Source organism: Prionailurus viverrinus, chromosome A2 (genome assembly GCF_022837055.1).
Source record: "Prionailurus viverrinus isolate Anna chromosome A2, UM_Priviv_1.0, whole genome shotgun sequence".
NCBI classification, from domain to species: domain Eukaryota; kingdom Metazoa; phylum Chordata; class Mammalia; order Carnivora; family Felidae; genus Prionailurus; species Prionailurus viverrinus.
Window position 1 is genome coordinate 97015411 of NC_062562.1, and position 21569 is coordinate 97036979.

The following is a 21569-nucleotide window of genomic DNA, read 5'->3' on the forward strand; positions in this document are numbered from 1 at the left end:
AGAATATGTATTTTTTTTTAATTTTTTTTTTCAACGTTTATTTATTTTTGGGACAGAGAGAGACAGAGCATGAACAGGGGAGGGGCAGAGAGAGAGGGAGACACAGAATCGGAAACAGGCTCCAGGCTCTGAGCCATCAGCCCAGAGCCCGACGCGGGGCTCGAACTCACGGACCGCGAGATCGTGACCTGGCTGAAGTCGGACGCTTAACCGACTGCGCCACCCAGGCGCCCTTGAATATGTATTTTTTTCAAGAGCACACAGGAAGTTTATCAAAATTGATCATTGTTGTGCCATAAAGCAAGTACTTAAAAAATGTCAAAGGATTGAAATTATAGAGATTATATTCTCTGACCACAGTGAAATTAAACTAGAAATAAGTAACAGAGAGGTAACAAGAAAAACCTACCAGTTTTTGGAAATTAAGCAACCTATTTTTAGTGGTCAAAGAAGAATCATATTGGAAGTTAGAAAATCTTTTTAAATGAATAATAATGAAACCATGACATCAAAATTGTGGGATTCACCTAAAGCAGAGGGGGGAGAGTTTCTAGCTTTAAGTTCATGTTTTTGGAAAAGGAGAAAGTTTGAAAATCAGTACACTTAACTTCACTTTCAAAAACTTACAAAGATGACAGCAAATTAAACAAGAAGAAACAGAGGGAGAAAAATGATAGCAGAAATCACTGAAATAGAAAGCAAATGTATAGTAAAATTCTATAAAACTACTAGCAAGACTGAGCCAAAAAAAAAGAAAACCAATTATCAATATCAGCATTTAAAAAGAGGGTATTTATAGATCCTAGACATTAAAAATATAATAGGGTGTCAACTGTACTTCAATTAAAAAAAGAATACAGTAAATGTTTAGTAATATAGATATGTAATAAAATGATAGGAACAGCCTTCTGCTAATGAAATTGACAATGTAGATGAAAAGAGCAAGTTTCTTATAAAACAAAATTTAATAAGGTAACAAAGTGAAATACAGAAAATCTGAATTTTAAAGAAGTTGAATATGTACTTTAAAACATTTCCATCTCTAGGCCTGCTGCCTTTCCTGGTAAATTCTACCCAACTTAAGGAGGAAAAATCAACACCACTCCTTCAGAGAATAGAGGAAAAGGGAATGCTTCATAACGTATTTTATGAGGTCATCATAGCACTGGTACCAAAACGTAACAAGGACATTACAAAAAGAAAAATTATAGGCTAGTATCTCCTAAAAATATAGATGTAAAACGTCTATACAAATATTAGCAAATTGCATTCAGTGATACCTAAAAAGGATAATAATATCACAAACAGATAATGTTTAAGAGGGAGAATAAGGTTGACTAAATATTTAAAATTAATTTAATTTACTAACTAACAGGATATAGGAAAAATACCATAAAGATCATCACAGTAGGTGAAGAAAAAAATTTTGATAAAAAAATTCCACCTTATTTCATAATTTTAAGAAGTCGTGTTTCTGTGTAATTTTTACTCTCAGTCTAATTATGGCCTTATATTTAAAGTGTATCTCATGTAAATAGCATGTAGTTTGTTGTGTTGTTGTTGTTTTATTATTTTTTTTAATGTTTATTTATTTTTGAGAGAGAGAGAGAGAGAGAGAGCAAGCAGGGGAGGGGCAGAGAGAGAGCGGGAGACACAGATTCTGAAGCAGGCTCCAAACTCTGAGCTGTCAACACGGAGCCCGACATGGGGCTTGAACTCTCACGAATCTTGAGATCATGACCTGAGCTGAAGTCAGACGCTTAATTGACTGAGCCACCCAGGCACCCCCAATGTTGCTGTTGTTTTTAAATCCAGTCTTATGAGTTTAGTATTTTGTTTGAACGGTTTTTCCTATTTCCATTTAATGTATTCATTGGCATAGTTGAGTTTAAATCCATCATATTGTTTTATTTCTAAAAGTGTTATTCTTTTTTCACTTATTAATTGTCCTCCTTTCTTTTGGATTGATCATGCATATTTTTTACTTTTATACTGTTTTTTTTTCCCTCAGTTAGCTTCTTAAAAATGGATTCTTATAGTGGTCACTGTCATTTCACTGTGCATTCCTGTTCTGTTATAGTTGATCTTAGGTTAGTATACTTCCAGAGTAATGTAAGAACCAACTTTCTAACTGCATTTACTTTGTCTTACCCTTCTAGTGTTTTTCTATGTTTTTATTGTATACTTTTACTTCCTGTCTTATTTTTTGTATACTCCTTATGCAGGAGGGGGTTTACTAAAGCTGCTTTTGTCTGTGAGTTGGTACCTTTTATCACTGTAATAGTTTTATATTATTAGGTAATAAATTTCTGTGAGCTTAACAGCTTAAAACAACATCCATTTATTGCGCCACAGTTCTGAGGTTCGACATCTGGATCAGCTTGGTGCTCAACTTTAAGGTCTCACAGAGCCAAAATCAAGGTGTAAGCAGGGCCGGGCTCTAATCAAAAGGCTTTGAGGAAGAATACACATTTGAGCACATTCAGGATGTTGGCAGAATTCAGTTTCTTATGGTTTTAGGATTGAGATCCCTATTTTCTTGGTGGCTGTCAGCAAGGGAACATCCTCAGCTTTTAGAAGCTGCTCACCCGTCCTTGCACATGACCATTTCCATCTTAAAAGCCAGTATTGGCACATTGAGTTTTCTCATGCTTTGACACAAACACAGAGGAAAAGACACACACAGAGAAAGTAATATGAAGATTGGCAGAGATTGGAACGCTGAGGCTACAAACCATAGAATGGTGATAACCACCATAAGCTGAAAGAAGCAAGGAACATATTTGTAGATGATGTTTGGAGCTTCTGCAGAGAGTATAGCCCTGCTGACACCTTGATTGCAACCTGGTGAATACTGTTTCAGACTCTGGCCTCCAGAGCTGTTAGAGAATAAATTTCTGTTGCTTTAAGCCACTCAGGTTCTGGTGGTTTGTTACAGCAGCACCGGAAACCGATACAGAGTGGAATTCCCAGGTTAAGTGGTAACTCCACGCTTAATGTTTTGAAGAACCCCCAAACTGTTTTCCAAAGTGGCTGCCCCATTTTAAATTCCCATCAGCACTGTATAAGAGCTCTAATTTCTACAGATCCTTATCAATACCTGTTATTGTTGATCTCTGAGTATAGCTGTCTCAGTGGTGTAGTGTCTCATTATGCTTTTGATTCCATTTCCCTAATGACTGATGATATTCAACATTTTTTTATATGCTTATTGGTCATTTGTGAATCTTTGCAGAAATGTCTGATCAAAACCTTTGCCCATTTCTCAGTTGGGTTATTTGTCTTTTTATTGTTGAACTGTAAGAGTTGTAAACTTTTATAGTTCTGAGTTCTTACATTAGGTCTATGGTCCATTTTAGTTCATTTTTGTATATGGTGTGTGGTTCGGGCACAATCATTTTTGGAATATTCTCAGCCATTACCTCCTCAAATGTTGCTTCTGTTCATTTCTCTGTCCTCTCAATTCAGTTGCATGCATACTAGATGTTTTGACTGTGACTCATCTAACTTTTATGATCTCTTCTGTTGCTTTTATGTTTTCAATTCATGCTTCAGTTTGGATAGTTTCTGTCAATCTGTCTGTCTTCTGTTTACTTAACCAATTTTTAACTCAAGGTGATTATATTTTTCAGTTACAGAATGTCTGATTCTCTTTTTGTTTTTATTACTGCAATTCTTTGAAATTCTCTTTTCTACCCATTTTGTACTTCTTTTTCTCTATTGTATTTAACTTAATTATAATAGTTATCTTAAAGTCCCCCTCTGTTAATTCTAATATTTGGAGCAGTTTTTGCTGTTTATAGATTTACCTATTTATTGTCTCTTTACTTTAGAACCTGTGGATTTTTTTAAAAATCTAGATTTTGGTTTTGGCAGTTTAGTAATAACAATGAAGCTGTTACAAGAAGGGAAAAGTAGGGGCGGGCACTGGCCCTTTGTTTCCTGGGTCAACTGGAAAGAAGTAGTTATTCTTCTGGAACTGCCTATATAATGTACGATATATATATATATATATATGATCCACAATAGACAGTAAACCGCAATAGCATTAAAAAACTAAGCAGAGATCAATATGATGTAAATGATTAGTGCAGTGCTGGCCATATAAGTACCATATTTGCTAATTTAATTTGTAAATGCTGTGTAGAGATAGGGACTGAGCTAAATATATTTGGAGACTGATAATCATCTTGATCTTGTGGCTTAGTAAGTATGATTAAGATCTTTGCTGTTTAGCATAAAGCATTTATTAGTGTTAATGATCTCATAAACTTTGTAAATTATTTCTCTGTTTTTTGGCATTGATATATAATTAGCTAGGGATAGTTTAAGTATGTGAATTGGTGAGTAGTTTTTAGTTTAATCCCTTAATTAAAATATCATTTCCTGTACATTATTTTTGTAATAAAGATATTGTGAGTTTAGTAAATATTTGAGAATTTTTTCTCTTAACGATAAGATAGTAACAAGTAAAAGTAAATGTGTTTACTGTGTTGATTTGAATGGATTCTCAAAGTTGATTGTGATTATGATGATAATTCTATAATCAAATTTTATTTTCTTAAATCTTGTGTGCAGTTTACTTTTCTCCTAACTTTTTGGAGTGTTTTCTTTTTTTAAGGACACGGCTTGATGAATTGAGGATGTTTCTAGAGAATGAGACCTGGGAGCTTTGTCCCGTTAAGTCAAATTTCAGCATTTTGCAACTTCACGTAAGTGTGTCTTAGGAACAAATAAATCTGTCTTTTATTTAGTCATCTTTTTTAAAAAAACCCAGATATTAAAAAATCATTCATAAAATCATTAAAGAATAGTGTCTTCCTTCCTTACTTAATAGTGATTAATAGCAAACCTCTTTTGTAAGAGTGATCCTTTTATAGATATCAAAATCGGTCTCTTTTTACAAATTCTGTTTATGCACTTCAGGAAAGCTCTTTTGCCTAATCTTTTTCTTTTGATTTCAGAAGAAGATCTAATAATGATTTATTTAAATTTTGCAGAAAATTAATCAGCTGTATTTTGATGGTCTTTAATGAAAAAGCTTGTATTTACAGAATATTTGTAATTTCTTTTTTTTTAATTTTAAAATTTTATTTTAGACAGAGAGCTCAGAGAGTATGCAGGTGGGGGAGAGGATTAACGAGAAAGAGAGAAAGAGGGAGGGAGAGAGAATCCCAAACAGGCTCCACCAGTGCAGAGACTGACATGGGGCTCGATCTCATGATGCTGGGATCATGACCTGAGCCAAAATCAAGAGTTGGACGCTCAACCTACTGACCCACCCAAGCACCCTTGTTTGTCGTTTCTTAAAGGGACTAATAGATTCTTAATTTATGTTGCAACTCGTAAATGTGCCTTGTAGTGAGACAATTCCTCAGAAATAAAAGAAGTACTTATAAAAAATACTCTTAATTAATTTTATTAGTTAATTTATTCCTTGCATCTTTATAGGATATATGATCTATGAAAATATTAATTGAGTTGTTTTTTAAGCCTTGGTTGAAACACACTTGTAGATAAATACTCCTTGTGTGATAGATGATGATCTACAAATACCAAATGTCAAAGCACAATATATAAACTTAGATCCCTGCATTAAAGATCCAGTATGTTTAGCTTTTGCCCTGGGAAGGAATGGCATTCTACAAGCAACTTTTGTATTCTGGATAAATGTAAAGAATGCATGCTTAAAAGTTTTGTATAAGGATAGTCTTTATGGTTTTTTAAGAGCTAACTTCTTATTCAGTTCTATCATATTGCCTTCCTAGTGTGGAAATACTAAATACAGTGAAATGTGTTGATTAATAAATAAATGCTTGAAAGACAGCAAAATTAACATTGATTTTAACATTATTTTAGAAATCTTAATATGATTCCTTAACATTATTTAGAATTCTAGCATTGATTTTAGAATCCCTATTTAAATAATTTTGTTTGAATTTGTATTTAACTATCAAATTATGTTTGTGTATATGAGCACATGTACTTGGTGTAAATATAAAACAATTTTTTTACAAGATACATTTGAAATATTTCTATCCAATTGAACATTATCTCCTTTAAAGTAGTTACCTTGAATTTTCAGTTTTGCAAGGTGGATAAAGATCTACTGTACAAGATTTTGCCTATAGTTAAAAGTACTGTTATTATGCACTTAAAGTTTTCTTAGACAGTAGTTCTAGGGGTGTCTGGCTGGCTCAGTTGGTGAAGTATGCAACTCTTGATTTCAGGGTTGTGGCTTCAAATCCCATGTTGGGTGTGGAGATTAATACTTAAAATCTTTAAAAAAAAAAAAGAGAGAGAGTAGAGCTCATGTTAAGGATTCTAACAACTATTTTAAAAAGTAGTTACTTTAAAAACTATTCACAACTGAGATTGTGTTCACTTGACACATGTACTATAGATTTGGTTTAAAAAATCATCTCATTAATTTAGCGTCTTCCCTTGTTTAGAATGATAAAAATAATGGCATTGTTTTTAAGCATTATTATGATTTTGATTTAACGTGTAGTTGCAATTTAAAAAGAAAATAAACACGTCATTTGAAATTTAACAAGCCTATGTAACTTTTAAGAATATTATCTTTGAATATGAAAAATGTGAAATTTAGTATTAATATTAAAAAGATTAAAAACATTACCAAATTGCAAAATTACCAAATTTTTGTGAAAAATCATCAAATCAAGAGTTTTGGAATTCAAATAAACTTTAAAGATTATTCCATCTTTTCCACTAATAAGCATTGTGATCTTGAACTCAGCACTGAATCCCTCTGGACTACCTCAGTTTCCTCTTATGAGAAATGCATGATTTGTGCTGGGTGCTACAACTCTTTAGCATTAGCATTGTGGTTCTCTTACTGTAGATTGACTCTCTCATTTTATATATGAGGAAATTGAGGCACAGAGAAGCCAGGTGACATTCCCAACATATGTAAGAAGTTAATGGAATATAATTGATTAATGGCAAGCTTTAGGTCTAGAAGATGTCATTTGACCTCAGTTTATCATTTGACCTCAGTATGTGTGTTTGTGTTATCTGCTTCTAGATATATGAAGAAAAATAAATGCAAGTTTATAGAATGAAAGTTTTTAAGTTCTTCACTGCAATATAACAAAGAAAGATTTTGATGTATTTTTGTAGAATATCTTAAATGGTGTAAACATATAAGTATACAGGTGTCTGACCTAACAATTTTTATTGTGGCCTTTTTATTGATTAAAACCATATTCTGCTAGGTCTTTGCTGCTATGTGAAATTTTTAGAATTATTCAAATTCAAGTTGTTTTCAAAAACTTTCTGTGCAGTTCCATAAAGTAAGCCAAAAGTAGCTCGATTTAGGTAATGCTTCTTAAAGTGATATCAGCAACTGAGTTGTCTTTAGAGAAAACTTTGAGCATATATTTTCAAGTTTGTGTTTTCAGATGACTTTGAAGATTAAAAAGTGAATAACCTGAAGAATCAGGTTTAATTTTTTTTTCTCTAACTCTGCATGTACATTGATGGAATATATTATGTACTTGAATTTTATTGTTGTTGCTAAAAGATATCTGACTCATTTTTTTTAATGTCTAGGAATTTAAATTCATGGAACAGTCTCGTTCCCCATCAGTTTCACCTAGTAAGCAGCCAGCCTCAACTTCTTCAAAAACAGTGACCTTGTTTGAGCAGTACTGTAGTGATGGGAATCCATTTGAAATTCAGGCCAACCATAAAGATGAAGAAACAGAAGATGTCCTGGCTTCTAATGGGGTATGTAGTGTTTTTAAAACCTACTGTGGAATGTAAGTGAGATTTTCTTATTGAAAAGTGTTCTCTACCCAAGGAGCAAGGTGATTGGCTAGACCCATTTATCCATTCACCACCCATCTTCCTACCTATATGCTTATATACCTGCGATAACACTTGTACAGTAATGGCTTTATAGTATGCTCTGTTGAAAATGTCCTTTTGAAGAATACATTTTGCCTTTATGTTTATTTTGTGCTCTTATTAGATTTCTGTATGTTCTTACTAGATTACTGAATCAGGTAGGGGTAGTTTCTTCACTGCATATTTATGTGATTTGTTGGATAGATGGATGAGGGAATAGATCATCTGCACTTACTTCTCATCCTCTCTCTTGGGCACCTGAATCATTTTGTCCATGTTCCTTTATTTGAGAGAGTAATGTCTTGCTTGGTTACCTGGCCGGGATGTTTAGAAGTACAATGTTTTAACACTTTGAATAGCTCAAAAAACATAATATAAACCAGAATTTGTGTGAGTTAATGGAAAGGATTTGAAGGCAGTTGGAATGAATATCACCTTTATTATTTATTAGATGTGAGTTCCTTGGCAACTTACTTTAACTTTGTGATCCTCCGTTTCCCTATATTTACAGTGAGGGAATGCTTACTTCACAGTTACCTGTGTTTATACAGTTTTTAATTTGGATGGGTTCTTCTGATCTTCGTCACTTCCAGACGGACCCTGTATGATTTTTATTTTAGATTTAATGAAGCCGAAGTGAAACTGTTCAGATTTGACAAAAATCTGTTGAAATTGTGTGTGTATTTTAGTTTTGGCATTTTTATTTTTTGTTTAGTGAAGATATAATTTAAAAAAACATTGCCATGAAAGTATACCATTTGTTATGTTTTATCATAAAGTAGAAATTATTTCATAGGAAGCTGTACTTACATTTGTAATTTAGTGATTCTGGGTGACACTTTGCCTGTATAAAGCAGACTAAACTGAGAGGAATTAAAAGTCTTTTCAACATTTTGAAATAATATATCCACCTGTACTGATGATTTGCTAATTGAATCGCGCATAGCACTTGATTCTCATTATTCGTGTCAATTGTGTTCTATAAAGTCCCTCTGAACGCTGAATTAGTAAATACAGAACCATTGTTCCTAGGTGAAATACGGGATTCAGTTCCTGTGAGCCTTTGGTCACATTTTCATCAACTGATCAATGTATAACCTTGTTTTATGTATGTTTTTGCTTAAAGACATCTAAGTTAATATAAAGTGTTGGTCTATTAACGTTGAACTCACAGCCAGCAGAACTATAATTCCTGCCTGAACGAAGCTTATCTAACACATGTATTTTTACTGTAAGATATACTACAGTCTTGTGCTCAGGAGCACTAGACAAAATTTTAGTCCTACACTTAGGAGCCATTCTAAACAGTGAAATCACCAGCAAAAAGCACAGATATTTTTTAAATGTGGCACTAAATAGTGAAATGAACATTGTTTAAGTAAGAGAGATGAAGGGATGCCTGGGTGGCTCAGTCAGTTGATCATCTGACTCCTGATTTCGTCTCAAGCCATGATCCCAGAGTCATGGGATTGAGCCCCGCATTGGGTGCCATGCTGAGCATGGAGCCTGCTTAGAATTCTCTCTCTCTCTCTCTCTCTCTCTCCCTTCCTCTCCCTCTGGTCCCTCTCCCCTGCTCATGCTCGCTCTCTCTCTCTCTCTCTCTCAAGTAAATTTAAAGGGACGCCTAGATGGCTCAATCGGTTGAGTGTCCTACTTCGGCTCAGCTCATGATCTCGCGGTTCATAAGTTCGAGCCCTGTGTCTGGCTCTGTGCTGACAGCTCAGAGCCTGGAGCCTGCTTTGAATTCTGTCTCCCTCTCTCTCTGCCCCTCCCCTGCTCACACTCTGTCTCAAAAATAAACATTAAAATTTTTTTTAAATAAATTTTAAAATAAAATAAATACAATTTCTAAAAAAAAGGAAGTAAGATGAGGCAAAAAGGTAGAGCGTTACCTTGTTTGCCTTCAGCTAGGAATGTGCATTTTGGGTAACTCAAAAGTTTCTGCATACTCTATGCATATCCATGGTTGACAGTGAAGGTGTCGTGAATGTTGGGGTTACAAATAAAGTTTAGCAAGTAGGGAAGTTTGCAAACACAGAATCCTTAAAAATGAGGATCTCTTGTACTGTGGAATCATGAAGCTCTGTTGTTATAACCAGAATGTCCTGGTGTGTGTGAATTACCTTTCTGAATATTATCACAATCACATTGTATACAAGTGGGTAAGAATGCCTATAGAATTCTTGTTTGCTGTTATTAATACGTGATTTAATCTTTCTAGGTACCACATAAGTTCTTGAGAGTTAAGGTCGAGATCTTACATGGCCTGTCCCACTGCTTTAGACTTTCAAAAAAATGTGTTGAATTAGGGGACCAATTTCTTTCCATGTTGTCTTTATACTGGTCTCCTCAACTGGAATATGGGGATAAAACTTTGTCATAGAATTGTTTTGAAGATACAGTGAGAAAATTCATGAAAACACTTAGCACTTAACACTGAAGAAATGTTAGCCATTATTTAATCATACTAACTTAAAATATTAAGCGGTAATGCTATTGCTGCAACTGCTTTCTTTCCTGAGTCTGGACTCCACTGTCCTCTCCCATGCTGGCACTGGGCCATGGTGCCATAAAGATGATGAAAAGGTTAGATAGGCACCATTCCTCTCAAGAGGAAATCCACCATTTTTGCCCTTGCTCTCATTAGTCCCATGGTGCTAAGCATAATTTTCTAAGCCACCCTTGGAATTAAATCTCCTCATAATAAATTAGAAGATTAGCATGTGTGTTGTAAGAGTTTATTATGCTGAATTAACACTTCCAGAGTGCCAGAATTGTACACTCAACCTCTTTATAATGAATTAGCAAAATGGAAGTATCATGAAACGACTTGGAGGAAGAGACGAGATTTTTTGTTTTTAGTCAAATGTATACTCTTTTCCTCTCCTGAGAGCTATCAGGATTCTTGTTTTTGTTTGTTTGTTTTCTTTATGTGGAGATTTGATTTTTTAGGAGACATTTAGAAACTTTTGTAGGTATAATGTTTGTATCTTATTTTCCTTTTTTTCTTTTGAGCTGGTTAGGGTGGATGATGGAGAAAATGGAAATGATTACTATGATTCTTGATGGCAAAATTAAAAATGAATTACTAAGAACTTTCTTCCATAAACTACTTCTTAAAAATTGGATACTTTTGTTGTGTTGAAAGATTCCAAGAAAGGTTGGCTGTTCATACCCATTGTTGAATATACTGTGTTTTCTTCAGTATGAATCTGATGAACAAGAAAAAAGTGCCTATCAGGAGTATGACAGTGACAGTGATGTTCCTGAGGAGCTAAAACGAGATTATGTGGATGAACAGACAGGTGATGCACCTGTGAAAAGGTAATTGTTCTTAGATTGTATGCTTTTCTATGTTGTGCTTTTAAATACAGTATTTCCTTTAAGGGTTAAGAAAAAACAAAAAACAAAAATTAAATATTTCTGTAGGTTATGATGTCATGTGACAAGTTGATATGTTTTTAAATGATTCCTGCAAGATTAAAAAAATAGTTTTTATTTTTTTATATTGGGCATAATCAAAGGGCTCTTAATTTAGAGAGCAGTGGTTTTTGCAGAAAAACAAACTTTTGATTTATAAAATCAGAGCTGTCTTTGGAGGCAGTTCCTGCTTCACATAAGTTAAAAAAAAAACCTCAAGGAGGAAGGGCACCTGGGTAGCTCAGTCGGTTAAGCATCTGACTTTGGCTCAGGTCATGATGCTGTGGTTTGTGAGTTTGAGCCCCGCATTGGGCTCTGTGCTGACAGCTCAGAGCTTGGAGCCTGCTTCAGATTCTGTGTCTCCCTCTCTCTCTGCCCCTCCCCCGCTCATGCTCCCTTGCGCGCGCATGCTCTCTCTCTCTCTCTCTCTCTCTCTCTCTCAAAAATAAATAAACATTAAAAAAAAGGGGAAAAAAACTCAAGGAGGAAAGTAGTCATTTGTTCTGTATGTGGAGTTTCTGCCTCAATCTAGTAAATGCAGAGAATCTCCACTCATTTTTCCGATGTCAATTACATTTACAAATATATTTGGGCCTTCTGTTAAGGTTCCTTCATTGTTTTGTTTCTATGATAAACTGTCCTGTTCAAAAACTATGATAATTACATAAGAATTTTTTGTCACCTTCTCCCACTTAAATGGGCTGATTCTTAGATGTGAGTGAGTTAATTTCATGACAGAGCATCAGACATTTAGTGACTGCAAATATACTTTATTCTTAATGATAGATTTAAGTACATTCTGCCCTACTTTTTACCCCCAAAGTACCTAGTTAGTACCTATTTAATTTGAAACCCTAATCAATATAATTTCTCTCCTCGAAAATGATCTACTTGTGTGGTAATGGATATTTTAATGTCAAAAATTGTTTCCATTTTTTTTTCACATATATATGATGTTTAAATATCTCCCATCTATGATCTGTTATGAACCAAGTAGAACTGTGTTGTTGAACTTCTTCACTGGATATTTCGGGTATATTTTGGCTAAAAGGAAAACTCTAATTGAAATGAACATGTAAGATAGTGTCTGCCAGTATATGTGTGTATATACTTGCATTTTTTTGTAGGGTTATGCAGTTACCCACCTAACTTACCACTAAGAAGTATGAATAATGTGAACTACAACCTGCATTCAATCAATTACTATCGATTCCAACCTCAAAGTGTCTCTAGAATTTATCAAAATGTCTTGTATTTCACTGATATCATCGAAATTCATGCAAAAATCATCTCTGTGCCAGATCATTGGATCAGCCCCCTTACCTTGGCTACCTGTGTCTAGTTTTACCCCCTCCTAATCCATTCTTGGATACAAATGTAGATTTTTTTTTCTTAATCTAAAAATTTGATCATGTCATTTTTCTGCTTAAGATTTGTATTCAGGTTAAGATTCATACTCTTTAGATGTGATTGCCTTCAGTGACCTGGCCTTTACCTTTCTTCTTATCACTTTTCCCTCAGCCCACGCATTCTCCATGCTGGCACTGCGAACTCTTTATGCTTCTCTGAGCACACTCTCTTCTTTTACCTCTGTGTCCCCCTTTTTTCCTGTACTTATCACATAAGTTCTACTTTTCCTTTGAACCTAGTGTCATACCTAACCCCAGACTCTGTCATTATACCTTATGTTTTAGATATTAGGTTTAGATTCTATGTTTTCATATTTATAAGTCTGAAATCAGGATGTTTGGTACATTTGATACAGAATTTCCCTGAAACATCTATTTTTTAAAGTAACATAGCTTTTTTTAAAGTTGTTAATTAATGTCTTTGAATCAAAGAAATAGAGTATAGTACTTTAGTTCTCTGTTTATGAATTACTCTTCTCCTCTAGACTGTAAACTTTGTAAGGACAGGAGATAATCTTTATATCCCTACCTGATACATGGTAACATTTTTCATAACTAATTAGGAATGGAGGATAGATCCTAATCTCAATAACTTACTGATTTACTAGTTGACAACCCTAATTGCAACTCTGTTTTGTTTTTCCATATTAAGCGTTTCTAGGGAAACTTTAAAAAGCAGGAAGAAATCAGATTACAGTCTAAATAAAGTGAATGCACCCATCTTAACAAATACAACACTGAATGTAATAAGACTTGTTGGTAAGTAGCTACACCTTTTAAAAAAAAACATTGTTAGTTAAATTAGTCTACTTTTGTTACTTTTATTGGGGTTTTCATTGTACACTCCAATGCTTACCACAAGGAAGGTTTTAAGACTGTTAGAGGTCAATGCTTTCTCATCATAATTGTCTCAAATAGTATAATACTAATATTAATGTCAGTTTTTCTTTTTCAGTTAACTACTTGGTATTTGTGTCTTCTACTTTTTCTAAAACATTCCAGTTATTTGGTATGTAATGAAAAATTCTCTATGTGAATTAGAGGTGTGTGTAGGATGATGATAGTACCCATTTCACATTTACACTATGTTGTGCTTAGTTCATTGATCTTCACAATCTTCCTGTCAGACAGGCAGAGTGGATAGTGATTCTCTGGCATTTTCAGACATAAGAGCTAAACGTTCACACCATAGAAAGAGTTATTCTTATTACAGATAGGACCTTTATTGATGATTTTGTAGAAAGCAAATAATGTGAAGAAATGCCATTTAAAATATTTAGGTTTGAAGATGATGCGGAATTTTTAACATTCAACATTTCAACATTTTATATGCCATCCTAACCTTTATGTCTCACAAGTAAGTCTGTACATTTGGCATATAAGTTATAGAGATGTCTTCTCAAATTAATTAAGTCATCTATACCAGTCAGGAATTTTAATGGTGTTCTAGAACAACAACAACAACAACAACAACAACAACAACAACAAAAAAAAAAACCTCTGTATTCTATATGGAGATGATAATATCCTGCTGCCTAGTTTGATTACTCTTGACTCTGATAAAATGGTCTGTATTCTTGAAGATAATTTCTAAATTTCATTAATGAATAGGGCAAAGTAGACAAAATGTTTCTTAGAAGTCCCATTTCCTTTAGGAAAAATAGTGGAAAAGTAATAATGAATTGAGAGGAAAAGAAAAATTTGTATATTTTTATGACACACCAAAAAATGACCAGATTCTAAAGTGTTTTTTTGGCTGATTATTGCCAGGGAAATTAGCCTTTCTTCTTTATCCAAGAGAGCTAACTGAACATAGCATTATGAGTTCCTGTCTAGAATTTATAGAACCAGAACTGGAAGGGTTCTGAGAAGTCATCTGGTATAAATTCCTATAAAACTAGGATTTCTTTCTTTAATGCCCCTAATTTGTGGTGGTCACCTAGCTTTTGTTTCATGTCTCACAGTGAGTGACTGTACGTCTTATTTTTGCAAGACGACTCATTCACCTATTAGACTGATTTAATTGGTAGAAATCTCTTCCTTGTGATAAATCAGTTTCTTTTTCTCTGTAATTTTATCTGTTCTTAGTTACGCCTTTAAAAGTAAAAAGAGTAAGTCTATACTTTTTTCTCCTATTCTTCCCTGTGATCACTTTTCAGGTCTGGGTGGTAGTTATACTGTCCTTCCTTTCTGTATGCTCCACCAGTTCTTTCTTTAGGGTCAGTGTGCTCATTTCCCTTATGTGGTTCCCACTGACAAATATTCCAAAATCCTTGTCATCCTCCTCAGCTTTCTGGACTCACTGTAGTTTCTGGTGTCTGAACACACTGCTTGAGAGATGTAGTTTAATGAAGTCATCTTTTGCCTGGTTGTGTTGAAGGAACAAATCACCCTAACACATCAGTGGCTTTCAGCCACAAAAGTTTACATGATGTGTATTGGCTCCTGATCACCTTTGATCTGTTTCATGTGTCATTCTGAGATTCACGCTGAAAGAATAGTACCAATTTGGAACATGGGGAAAAGAGCAGGAGTCAGTCCATGTTATGACCCTTAAGGCTTCCACCCTGATGTGGCACACTGACTTCCTGTGACATATGTCACTGGCCATGGTAAGTCAGGCTTGACTATTGGAGAGAGAGGTACACTTGCGCCCAGGAAGGCACTACAGGTTAAGATTTGTATTCAGGTTAAGATTCATACTCTTTAGAGTATGAATACTCTCCTACAGTAGAGGAGGATGCATAATCTTCTTACAGGGAAGGGGAGTGGGTTGGGATAAATGGGGAAAATAATACAATCAATCCCATTTAGTGATAGTTTATATTTTTAACCTCACCTAGTTCAAAAAGAACTAGAGGTTATCAACTACTTTTACTCTAAAAGACATATATTTAGTAGAACTAAATCAAATATAAGGCTAAAACAAAATTGAGGAGGGGGGCAAATCATGTTTCATTCAGTTAAATGCAGACAACAGATGCAAATCTTCACTTCTTAGCAGACATAAGGAAATGAAAAAACTGCATTCTGCTATTCTCATTATGTAAGAAATGGATGGAAATGTGCTATTGGTGCTAAATTCAGAAGTCAGTTACAACAAATTCTTATAGAAGGATTACTGATTGACATAGTGGACATTGTTTTCTAATAGTGGATTTAAGAAATGGGGGAAAAGTTGTGTTCTAACGGGCTTTTGGTATGTCAACCCTATAAAGCAGACAGTCCTGAATAAAACCTTACTCAGTGAAGAGAATCTGACGATTGTAATTGCAGCCTTCACCACCACCAGATCTTTTACTAGAATTTCAATTAGTAAACAATGCCTAGTATGCTATTTTAACTCTCACATCTTCCCATTTAGGGCTGGGATTAGGTGCTTCCATTATTCCCTCCCATAGATTTTTATGCCTACCGCTTTCTCTCCCTGGGATGTCTTTATCTTCAGTTTGTATATATTCATAAAATACAACTTTAAGAGAACCACTCACTAAGGGGTCTCCAACCAGTAAATGCTATAGAGGTGCTTGAAGATAATAAACCCGCAAAGGTAATGTCTCTTCTTACAAAGCCAGAAGTACAGTTGTGTAAATAAGGTTGATTAATTTTGGGTGCCTGGGAAGATGAAGGAACTAATTATTCAATAGTTGGGAGGCACATTTTAGAACATTAAAGGCATATTCAAAATGTCCTTTTCAAGTAGTATTTATTTGGCAGGTAATTAGGAGAGATTAAACAAAAAAGTGTTAATGGGGTTTCCCAGCCCTAGGTGGTACCTAAATCTGTTAGAAAAGCCCAGGGAGCCTTTCACAAGTGCAGAGAACTAATCAGAATGCTTGCTTGAGTAAAGAGAAAATTCTGTCAACCTGACAATTTCTTGCAGAGGTAGAGAAATTTTAAGGAATGTGTCTCATCACTGAGATAGGCTTCCTATTCAAGATTTTCTTCTCCTGGAGGCAGCTCTCACTTGAGCAGGTATGATAGGTTTGAGAGGGGCAGAAGTCAGGTTGCCAAAATCCATGCTTATCAAAACTACAGACCTTAGGATAAAATTATTTATTACATTACTTTAGCAGCTGAAAATCGTAACACACCAGCACGTCATGTATCCAGACTTAACATGAAACCAGAATAAAGTTATCTCAGAAACTTTAATATTTTGATATGTAATGTTTAAGGGAAAAAATGTCATTATTTAATTTAGCTTACATTCCAATATTTTTGTTTCTCTAAAAGATACTTACATTTTGTTATTTATATGAAATACTTTTAAACAGTTTTAAAACACTTTCTGAGCTGATAGCTCTATATACAACATGATATTTTGAGAGGATGACCGAAGAAGTGTCATCCTTCAGCAAAATGTGCAAGAAAATCATATAGGAGATTTGGGAGGCTGAAATAGAATATTCAAAAAACAGAATAAAAATAAGTAACAATGAAATGATAGAATAAAAGCTGGTAGTTAAAGACTTAGGTAATAGACTGTGGTCTTCAGTTCATTGTTCAATGTGTTTTTCTAAATTTTATGAGCTGAACTAACTTTTCCTTTCCTTTATGGCTCATTTATAGCATTTCCAGCTTGCCTTTATGTGCTATTTATATCCATTAATGATGTTTCAACTTAGTGCGCTGTGATAAGAATAGCTAACATCCTTCCAGCTCAGATTCTGTTCTTGCTCCTCCCCATCAATTTGTCAGCCCCTACAGATGAGAATGGTCAGAGTCATCTTTGCAGCATATAGAGCATTCAGCCAGTGCTTTTGTAGGTGCCCAGTATACTGAACTGACAAACCTTGATTTTTAAAATCTTGAATATTGGAGCAACACTTTCTCCTCCTCTTCTGTCTTAATCAACAGTGGAGGAACACACACACAGCACCTTCTCTGTACCCTTGAATTTGTTCCTCTGTGTAGAAGTGTGGCTCTCTAAATGAATTTCTCTGGGCCAGCTTTCATGTGGTAATTGCTCTGTTATTTATGTGAAATATTTTAAAATATTTGTTCTCTGTGCTGATGAGCTGGGTAAGGCAGGCCCACTGTTCCTCTTGGTTGTATAGTTCTCCTCCATCTTGTTCCTTGGTTGGTTTCTTTGCCAGTCCCTCTGTGTCTCTTCTCCATGAGTATGCAGGACCCACAGTCTAGATTTTAGGATGATAATGTAAACGGTGCTCTTTCTTTTGTGTTTCCTCATGAAGTTAGGTTTCTTTTCTTTGTTTTTTTTTTTTTTCATGTGTATTTATTTTTGAGAGAGAGAGAGAGAGAGAGAGAGAGAGAAATACAGAGCGTGAGGAGGGAAGGGCATAAAGATTGGGAGACACAGAATCCGAAGCAGGCTTCAGGCTTTGAGCTGTCAGCACAGAGCTCCATACAGGGCTCGAACCCACGAACTCTGAGATCATGACCTGAGCTGAAGTCGGTTGCTTAACCAGCTGAGCCACCCAGGCGCCCCTAAGTTTCTTTACCTAGCACTCTGTACTTGCCCCTTCCTGCATTCGTCATAACTATAATTATTTTACAATGATAGCAGTAGCTAAGACTTCTTGCTCCCTTGTTATAGGCCACGTGAACACTTTACACACATTTTCTCATGAATTCTTTACAATACCCCTTTTATACACCAAATAATTAAAGCCCAGGGGTAAATAACTTGCCTAATGTCACATAGCTGCTAACTAGTAGAGCCCAGATTGTCTGTTCCTAGAGCCAGTAAGTTCTTTTCATGCTTCACAACTGGTAAAGGAAATCAGGAATGTTGATTCTTAACACCTGGACGAAGTTCACAGAGGTTATAATATAGACTGGAAACAGGAATACGAACTTCTTGCAGGTGATCATTTGGGAAGAGATGCTTTTCTTAGTCATCTTGAGGCAGGAGGGAAGGGAGGCTAGGGAGACAAGTTGACCAAAGTATAGCCATTTTGATTTTAGACCGACCCTTAACCTAAAAGTCAGCAGCAGGTCATAAAAAGAGTCACAAGATCAGACTCATGGAAAACCATAAGCCTTACTCTCTCCAGCAATAAAAAGCTACACAGGCTGGACTTTCTTAAAATTGCTTCCTGTGGGTAATTCCATAACCCTAAAACAATGGAAAAACTGCCCAATGTGAATGATAAACCCTAAGTTAAAGACTAAACCCCTCCCTATATGGTTAGCTAATTTAAATAAAACTTATAAAACCTTTCCTTAGAGGCAAAGGAGGGGGGCGGGGTCCTCTTTCTCACCTGGGAGGAGAGACTGCTACTTTGTCTGTGAAGTAGTTCCTTGCTTACTTTTATATTTAATAAATCCTTGTCCCTTCCTCTAAGTGGCTTGCTCTTTCTTTCTCTCACAAAGCCAGGAACCCTCCTCACATGGGGCCTGAGGTCCTCCCTCCTGAGGCATCGGCCAGTCCTGCATCCATCTGGGCTGTGTATTAAGTAACCTTCCTCCATGTTTCCAAAGCATGCTGTTGTGCACTCCACTCTCATGTCCTCTGTAGGGAGTTCTAGAAGGGAAGGAAGAGAAGGTGGAGTGCATCTGAACCACATCTCCATTCACTGACCGACCACATTTTTTAAACGAGGCCAGCTAACTTCAGAGCCTTGCTTTTACCCTTTTATTAAGGTAGTATTCTCACTGTAAGGCAGTAAATAGTAAAGAAGAGATTGTGAGGAAACAGCAGTCTCCCACCCCAGGCCTCCCTACCACCAGCCTGGAGGCAATTTCTTGGTCTGTTTTTGTTTGTCTTCTAGTTGTAATTTCCCAGGAAAGAGTAATGAGAGGTAAATGTTTTGAATTCTTGTCATTTTGAATGTCTTTATTCTGCCCTTTCACGGAATGACAATTCAGCTGTGCATAATAGAATTACAGATTAAGAATTATTTTTCCTCAGAAAGTTGAAACCTGTAGTGTTCTGTTCATTTTACTGTAGTTGAATTTCTTTTCTCTCTCTTCTTTCTCTCTCTCTCTCTCTCTCTCTCTCTCTCTGAAAGCTTTTAGTATTTTTTTTTCCTTGATGTTTCAGAACTCTCTGGTGATGTGTTTAGGTGTGAGTTATTTTTCATTAAGTGTGTTGGGTAGTTCATGACCCTTTCAATCTGAAAGCTCTTATGCTCCTCAGCTGTGACTAATGCTACTATTTATTTGATGATTTCCACTTCCCCATTTTCTCTACCCTCTCTTTCTTTGATTTCTCATTGCTTAAGTGTTGGTCTTTTAGATTGGCCCCTTTATGTCTCCTATATTTTCTCTATCTTCTAGAAGACTTCCATTTGTCCATTTTTTTCTTTCATTTTTAATTTTAAAATCACTTTTAAATTCTTTAAGAGCCCTTGTGTATTCTCTTTCCCCCCACCCCCCATATTCTTCTGTTATAAGGTTTATATAATTATTACATTTCTTTAGCTTGACTTACTGTTTTCTCTGGGATCAGCATTTCTTTTTACTTTTACTCTCTGGGACTGGTGATTTTTGATGACCTCTTCAAATCCAAAATAGAAGGACTGCATAGCTGCTGTGGGTGTCGCTTTGAGTAATGAGAGCTATGCTCTTCCTGCCCCTTTCTCCTCAGTAGGGATCCTGACTGGGAACATCCTATAGAACCGGGCAAGGCTGGGTGGATTTACTAGCAATCTTTACTTTATGGGGACAGATCCCCCAATTTTTAGAATTAGGTAGATTTAATCTGTGGTGCCAACATGCACACTAGAACCCTTTGCCTTTCTAATTTATTATTTTTTTTAATTTTGCTCAGTTTTTTTGTTTGGTTTGTTCATGTCATTTATTTACTTCTTTTTGAGAGAAATCCTAAGAGTTTTTGTTTTCTTTTGTTTTTGTCCGTGGGAATATTCTGGTAGCCTGTACTCTATTGTTGGTGAGGGATAGTGATAGAGGAAGACGTGCTGAATGGTAATTTAAGGGTAATGGACCCCTAATGAATCCATCCTTTTTCAGCTCTATTTCTGGCTCCTGCCCTCTTGCACTGTCCACCAAGTCTAAGCAGTCACCATCCTACAGAATAGCTTTTATCTCCTTCATGGTCGTCTTGTGGTTTATGGATTTCTTTGTATTATTCCGTCAAACTCTCCTGTCTCTTATGTGTCATCCAGACAGGGGTTGGGACACTATAACATGCAGGTCAAGTGAGTTAGGCTACCTGTTTTTGTAAATAAAGTTTTATTGGAATACACCCATGCTCATTTGTTTACATATTGTCTATGGCTGTTTTTGTGCTACAAAGGCAGAGTTGAGTAGTTGAAACAGAGACCAGCAGAGCTGAGTAGTTGCAACATAGACTGTATGGCATGCAAAGCCTAAAACTATGTACTCTTTGGTCCTTTATCAGAAAGGTTTACCAATTTAGAAATTGGCTTGGTGTAGAAATTTTTCGAGATTTCTCATTTTCTGGTGATCATACCTACTCGCCTTTCCCTCCTCATCCCTTTCTCTTCATAGATACAGGCTTAAACTACTGTAAAATTCTTTTAATTCAGTAATTCTGAGAAGGTACATAGGCCTCCTCCAGCCTCCAAAAGCCTACCCTGCCCTCATGAACTGGAACAGAGCTCTTATTCTTATTCTTATTCTTATTCTTATTCTTATTCTTATTCTTATTCTTATTCTTATGTTTTAATATGCTGGCAGCCTGCATATCGATGGCCGCCTCCCTCATCTGACCATTTAAGGTATGAGAGCAGGGACTCTTAACACCTTGTGTCTTAACACAAAGCCAAGGACATAATAAGCCTTCAGAAATTGTTTGTTGAATGAATTGAATGAATGAATATAAATATATTTAAACATTTTTTTGAGAGTGGTGGGTTTTTATCTAGTTTTTTTTTCTTTTGAATGCAACATTTAAAATAGCTTTACCTATTAATAATT

At 35.4% G+C, this 21569-nt stretch overlaps 1 protein-coding gene across 2 annotated transcripts in view; it reads left to right on the forward strand.

Annotated features, from left to right (window-relative positions):
• VPS50 (VPS50 subunit of EARP/GARPII complex) overlaps window positions 1-21569 on the forward strand; it is a 138681-nt gene that overhangs the window by 86916 nt on the left and 30196 nt on the right. For both annotated transcript variants that reach the window (XM_047842862.1, XM_047842869.1), the window contains exons 17-20: window positions 4622-4712; window positions 7576-7752; window positions 11078-11196; window positions 13354-13460. In XM_047842862.1, coding sequence (XP_047698818.1) covers window positions 4622-4712; window positions 7576-7752; window positions 11078-11196; window positions 13354-13460 — 494 coding nt within the window. The remainder of the gene's footprint in view (window positions 1-4621; window positions 4713-7575; window positions 7753-11077; window positions 11197-13353; window positions 13461-21569) is intronic.